Consider the following 7,359-nt stretch of genomic DNA (forward strand, 5'->3'; position numbering starts at 1 on the left):
TGTTTCATCATCTGTCGATCAGATTTACTTCATTGTCAATCGAATCAACTCAAATAAATGATTTGCCGGTCAAATCGACTTGAACTGAATTTCGAATCAACAGTCTCTGGATTTGATTTGGTTACGACAAACTAAATTATAAATTGGGGATTTTCTACATCTCAATTTTTTCAATCATACATTTTGGTTAGCTCCAAACCGACCATTGGCCTTCTCATGATTGAAGAGAGGTCCATTAATAAGCTAGATCTAAAACCTTCATGGCCCACATCAGTCAGGGTTACATGATTTAAGTAGGATTTTCATCTAATCGATGTAACCCATCTGACAGTAAGATCAATCTGATATTCATGGTCCAGGCATATTTTGACCTTAACAATCAAATGATTCCTGTGGATCTATTGTCACACATCAAGGTGGCTCAACAAAATCCTCTACGCTAATTCACAAAAGCAATCGCATAGAGGTTTGTATCTCATCACATAATATACCAAATATATCAACGCAATGAACGCATGACTGATCTGAATCATTCAATGTGTTAATTACTCTCATGGGAATAATCTAAGTTAACAAGTAATAAAAGAAGAACAATCAGATCACCATCGACCAATACGGTCCATTTGATGATCATATTGGCCCGGCCGATCCTCGTGGTTCTTGCCTTTTCCGACCTCAGAAAGCAAAAAGACCACAAATAGACCACGTGGATTGAATCATCCATGTCCGCATGGCCAGGAAAATTCCCTACCCAGAAAGTCAAGATCAATTAGGTAGAGATTTGAATCTTCCTACATATGTTACCTATATGCTAGTGATGGACGTATGACTAACCTGAGCCGTCCATCACGAATATCTAAGAAATAATAACAATTAACTAAAAAACATCAAAGGCACCAACTTGGATCAAAGGTCCTTGATCCCGTGTTCTCCTTCTCCCTCTGTGTGTGCTTTTCTCTAGGGTTTTCTTCGGTTGTCTTTAGAAGAGATTTGGAGAAATACAAATCCCTCTCCTAAAAAAGAGAAAAACTAAACGAAATAGGGAAGAGAGGTTACAACCACTCCAACTTATTTTTCAATCTTCTTTAATTTAAAAATTAAAATTATTTATTATTATTATTTTTAAAAAAGTCCATTATAGCTACTATAAAATATTATAAAAGAGTTTGCCGTGCATGACTCGCTGGTAGTCAATAATTTCTCTTTTCTCATCACCTGCTGTTTGGAAGATTGACCTTGGAGTCTATGTTCACATTAAAATTTCTTTTTTCAATACCTACCACATGTGATCCTTTTTAGTGCTGCCGGCACAAGTAGAATTAAATATCACATTCTCCCATGTAGAGGCTGAGGCTGAGTTTTAGGTGGGATGGATCATGTGGTGGGCATGCTTCGCTTGGAAAAAAGAGTCTTTAACCATTTTGGAGCCTTTCATGTATTCGATGTCTCTCTTTCTTTTGGAAGCACGTGACCAGCTGATGAACATCGATGAATTTAAGATGGTAAATGTCTTTGAGGCCCACATTTTGTCAAAATCCACCTGCATAACTCAATTTTAATTTTGGTTGTACCTCTATGTAGAAAGTATATAGGGCAAGCCTCAGTCGTGCTTAGGTTCAAGCCCTAGTTGCTAATAGCAATTGTAGAATTAAATCCAGAGTTTGAGATTAACCATTTAAATCGTCTCTATACCATAAGAAGCAATTGAGGTTTGCGCTGTAGAGCAGGATACGTCGCAAAGCATAAGCGGTTGCATGTGCAAATATGAAATGCGTGTGTGAGATCTGAGCATTCCATTAGGTTGGAAATGATGGTTAGATCTTCTGCCTGTGAAATCACACAATGTCACACTTCTGGTGGAGCCTAAGGTATAAAGTCAACTGGAGTTTGTTTATTCATTCTAAATTTGGACCCTATGTTTGTTTGTTGCAGTCTAATTAATAAGATTTTTTTATTTGTGTCAATCAGGTAATTGAGAGTAATTCATTCTTTTATGAGTCATTCATTTGCCTTGAAATGACGGACCCCACCTGAGGTGGGAAATGACTTGATTTCTACGTCAGAATATCCAAGTGGTGCAGTGGGAAGCGGACTGGCTGGTGTACCACACACCAACTATATTGCTGCTGTATGTACGTGTCCTGCGAAGACGAGCACTGACCCCTCCTCCTCGAGCTCGGTTCAAAGGATATCAAAGTTATATGGCCCCACAGTGATGTATTTATTATATCTTTACCCTTCGTCTATTTTTAGAGATCATTTTAGAGCATTATCCAAAAAATGAATCATATCCAAAGATCATTTGGACCACACCATAAATAGCAGCCGAGATAATGATTTTCACCGTTAAACAATTTTTAGGGCCCACCATAATGTTTATTTTACATCCAATCTGTTCATAAGGTCACAAATACCTGAATGAAGAGGAAAAACAAATTTCATATTGATCCAAAACTTTTTTGACCCCAAAAAGGATTTCAATGGTAGACGTTCAATCCCCCACTTGTTTTTGCAGTGTGGTCCACTTGATAGTTAGATCTGTCTTTTTTTTCGTCTCAAACCTTAAAACGTGCTCGCCAAATGGATGGACGGTTTGGATATAACACATACCTTATGATCAGACCCACATAACTTGCTGACGTAAATACAGCAGCTATATAGCCGGTGTGAGGTACACCAGCCAATCCGCTTCCGGTGCGGTGCATCTGATAAAAAGCTGAGATCTCACACATATCGTATTATGACACATGCACCTTCCTGAAATTAACAAATTCGATTTTTAAAAGAGATGACCGTGAGATTGGAGACGTTTTAATTGTTTAAATGCATTGTCTCAAAGACTCCGGTCCATAGTGACCGTCCAATCACGGTGGCATCATCGGATCAATGGCTGGGATCATATAAACAGGAAGTACAAATTGACAAAATATGGCACGTGAAGTGAAGGGCCTAAATCATCGATCCAGACTGCTGAAAAAGCCAAATCGGTTGGTAAACAGTACTGGGCCCCACAATGCACACAGATTGGTCAATCCAAGCTGTGGATTGATCCAGAGCACTTATTTAATTATTTGACTCACAGATTTGATGATTCCAATGATGGGCTTTATTGGATAATATGGATCAATGGTCTGGTTTGATCATTGGTGGGGCCCATCGTAGATGGTCTAGATCAATGGGGGTAGACAAAAATGACCAAAAAAAAAAAGAAGCAAAAATGAAAAATAAAAAAAGAAAAAAGAAAAAAGAAAACAAAGAAAAAAAGAAAAGAAAAGATGTTAGCAATCGTGATGAGTACGCCCTTCCCTTGCCTATATAATGCCTCCTAAGCTCTTCTCTTCCCACACATCCGAAATCCCTCCAAGCAAATCAAATGGATTTCCTCCTATCTCTTCCATTTCCTATCTTCTTCTCCATTCTTCCTTCTTTATCAAGGTTTCTCTTATTCTCTTCCCTCCTTTTCTTCTCCTCTTTTGCCTTTGCCACTGAGAATAACACTCAGGCCTTGTCAACACAACACCAATGCATTGAAGATCACTTCTCTTCTTTGCTCCACTTGAAGCACGGCTTTTACTTCCCTAAACTCTCCTCTTGGAATCCTGACAACAGGGATTGCTGTTCTTGGAATGGCATCACGTGCGATGGTGCCACCGGTCACGTGATTGGGCTCGACCTCAGCTACCTTCATATATATGGTCAGGTCGATTTTGAAAGCATCTTTCGTCTTCAAAGCCTGCAGAACCTCAACCTCGCTTCCAATAACTTCAATCCCTCTCCAATCCCATCTGGGTTTCAGCAGCTCACCAGTCTAACCCATCTCAACCTCTCTTCTTCAAATCTCTATGGCCAAATCCCACTTGAAATATCGATGTTGACCAGCTTGGTTTCTCTCGATCTATCTTTCAATTCCCTTCAACTTGAAAACCCCAACATTGGAGCACTCATCCAAAACCTTTCCAGTCTGAGAGAACTGTATCTCGATCGGGTATACATCTCAGCTGAGGGTAGCGAGTGGGGCCTGGCCTTATCCTCTGCACTCCCTAGTCTTGGCAAGTTGAGCTTGAGTAATTGTGGTCTCTCAGGCCCTATCCATTCTTCCATTTCCAATCTGTCTTTCCTATCTGAACTTCATCTCAGTGGAAACAATCTCTTTTCTGTCGTACCCAACTTCATAGGGAACTTGTCTTCTTTAACGTCACTAGCTCTCAGTCATTGTGGGTTGTATGGAAAATTTCCGGAGAGTATTTTCAGGCTGCCAAACCTACAAACCCTGGATGTAGGATACAATCCACTTCTCACAGGTGAAATCCCTCCAAACAATACTCTCCGACAGCTGTTCCTATCCGACACTGAATTTTGCAGCAAGCTACAGGAGTCGTTGGCTAATTTGAAATTGCTGACCGTGTTGGAACTCAGAGATTGCAAGCTATCAGGGCCATTGTCATCATGGCTTGTGAGGCTAGATAAACTCATGTATTTGGACCTTTCATCCAATGGTTTCAGCGGTCCAATTGCATCTTCCTATGGCAACAAGCTTCAAAATCTTGAAGTGCTCCTCCTTTCCAACAATTCATTGAGTGGGACAATCCCATCATCATTGTTTTCACTCCCATCATTATATGTTCTGGAACTCCAATACAACCAATTTAGTGGTCAGCTTGAAGAGTTCCAAAATGCATCTTCTACACTGTTACAGAGGATTTTCTTGAGTAACAACAAGTTGTGGGGGCCTATTCCAAGGTCAATCTTTGAACACACCATGCTCATGGAGCTCTTTCTTTCATCCAATAATTTCAACGGCACAATCCCTTCTTTATATGGACATGAGCTTCTGAATTGTATAGTGTTCGACTTTTCCAACAATTCACTTAGTGGGAGCATCCCATCTTCATTGTTTTCACTCCCATCGTTACAATATTTGGATCTCTCAAGTAACCAATTTAGTGGTCGACTTGGCGAGTTCCACAATGCATCTTCTTTACGAGGGATCAATTTGTATAACAACAAGTTGCAGGGTCCTATTCCAAGGTCCATCTTTGAACTTACCATGCTTCAATTCCTCATGCTTTCATCAAACAATTTCAGTGGTGATGTGGACCTTGGCTTATTCCAGAACCTTTCTAAGCTCTGGTCCCTCAGTCTTTCATATAACAATATCTCAATCAAAGAAAGCAATTCAACCTTCTTATCGTTCCCCCAAATTGCGTATTTGTCATTAAGATCTTGCAACATTAGCAAATTTCCAGATATCTTGAGAAACCAAGAACGGATGCGTTATTTGGACATTTCCAATAACAGAATCAATGGTGAAATACCCAACTGGATATGGAAGGTTGGAAATGGCAGTTTGTTTTGTTTGAATCTTTCTCATAATGCTTTAGAGGGCTTAGAGCAACCATTTCCTCTTCTTTCCTTAAGTCCGTTGAAATATCTTGATGTAAGCTTTAACAAGCTAAAAGGCTCAATTCTAATCCCTCTACCTTCCATTTACTTTTCACTTTCGAGCAATAATCTCAATGGTGAAGTTCCATCACTTATTTGCAATTGCACTTCCTTACAAGTCCTTGATCTATCCAACAACCACTTTAATGGTTCAATTCCACCATGTTTGGGTGAAATCAGTGATGCCCTCATTGTGTTGAATCTTAGAGGAAATGCATTTCATGGCACTTTGCTTCAAACCTTCAAAGAGGGATGCACACTAGAGACACTCGATCTCAGTGAAAATCGGTTGGAAGGGCAGGTGCCAAGGTCTTTGGCCAAGTGTAAGAAGTTGGAGGTGTTAAACCTTGGAAACAATCAAATATATGACACCTTCCCATTTTGGTTGGAAAATTTGTCCCATTTGCGTGTTTTCATCTTGAGATCCAACAAATTTCATGGCACTATTGGACACCCCCTGACAAATCACTCATTTCCTCTGCTACAAATCTTGGACCTCTCTTCCAATAACTTCATGGGTAGCTTGCCATCAAATATGTTCAGGAGTTGGAAGGCAATGATGGAGAAGGCCAAATCCCAATCTCAGTTCCTTAGTAAAACATTTGGCAATGGATACTATCAAGATAGAGTGACTATAGTGAGCAAAGGGCTGGAAATGGAACTGGTAAAGATTCTTATTGCCTTCACAGTAGTGGATCTCTCAAATAACCAGCTTCATGGAGATATTCCAGAAGAAGTCGGGGATCTAAATTCATTGCATGTGCTCAATATATCCTACAATAGTCTCATAGGCCAAATTCCGGTATCATTGGGAGACATAAATGAACTTGAGTCATTAGATCTCTCGCATAATAATTTATCAGGGCCGATCCCTTCACAACTAACAAAGCTAACATTTCTTGAGGTGCTGGACCTCTCTCAGAACCTCCTGGTCGGAAGCATACCGCAAGGTCCACAATTCAATACTTTTACGAATAAATCCTTTTTAGGGAACTTGGGATTATGTGGCCCTCCACTGTCGAAGAAATGTAAATATGTTGATGATTCACCACCGCTGGTACAATTTGATAGCAAATACGATTGGCAATCCTTATGGATTGGGTTTGGAGTTGGTTACGGAGTGGGAATGGGAATTCTTTTTTGGACTCTAGCACTTTGGACAAAGGGAATGAGAGAATTCACTATATTTATTGATAAAATGCTTCTGTTGATTTTTTTCATGCGATGAATTTATTCTAATGCATCAATGCTAAGAGGATTGGACCTAGGTGGCTTTGGTGATGGCTCTTGTGCTTCAGTTGGCCGGTGCAGCCATGTTGTGCAATTGATTCGCTATGGTCTCTTCACTTTATTTTTAAAAAGTAATTTTCTTCGGAAGTAAGTTGTGGATCAAAGATGTTGAGGATCCCTTTGCTCTGTTAGAGTTAGTTTGGATATATCTTGGCTATAAAATTCTTGTATAGGTTTTCTTTTTTTCTTTTTCTTTTTTTTTTTAAAATTCCTGCTTTATTGAGTTGAGGCCTAGATCATAATGTTGGGCCCACTTTGGTACTATGTAACTTTTATTTCCTATCTACAAAGTTACAGGTGGTGTGCTCCCACCTTTCTTTAGAGAGAGAGAATCAAACCTGGAAGAAAGTTGGAAGAACTCAAAAACACATAATTACAAAAAGATTGAGGATGACATGTATACTATTATATCTTATTATGTCATATGTATCTAACAAGCACATTTCATGCTTATTTCTTGACCAGTTTGGTTTCCCTCAATCCATCTTACAATTACTAGCTGAAACTCAAAATTCCAACTATAGGAGCACTCATCCAAAATTTTATTGAGTTTGAGAGAACTCCATCTCAACTAGGTAAACACCTCAGCGCAGGGTAGCAAGTGGGGCCTGGCCTTATCATCGGCAC

At 39.6% G+C, this 7,359-nt stretch overlaps 1 protein-coding gene across 1 annotated transcript; it reads left to right on the plus strand.

Annotated features, from left to right (window-relative positions):
• Window positions 1-3,373: 3,373 nt before the first annotated feature.
• Window positions 3,374-6,670, plus strand: LOC131255244 (receptor-like protein 7). The gene has a single exon (XM_058255937.1). The coding sequence runs from the start codon at window positions 3,374-3,376 to the stop codon at window positions 6,668-6,670; it is 3,297 nt and encodes a 1,098-aa protein (XP_058111920.1).
• Window positions 6,671-7,359: the final 689 nt, after the last annotated feature.

The sequence above is a fragment of the Magnolia sinica genome, chromosome 9, assembly GCF_029962835.1.
Source record: "Magnolia sinica isolate HGM2019 chromosome 9, MsV1, whole genome shotgun sequence".
NCBI classification, from domain to species: domain Eukaryota; kingdom Viridiplantae; phylum Streptophyta; class Magnoliopsida; order Magnoliales; family Magnoliaceae; genus Magnolia; species Magnolia sinica.

Coding starts and splice junctions, on each gene's coding strand:
- LOC131255244 (XM_058255937.1), top strand. CDS start 3,374: ATGGATTTCCTCCTATCTCTTCCATTTCCTATCTTCTTCTCCATTCTT.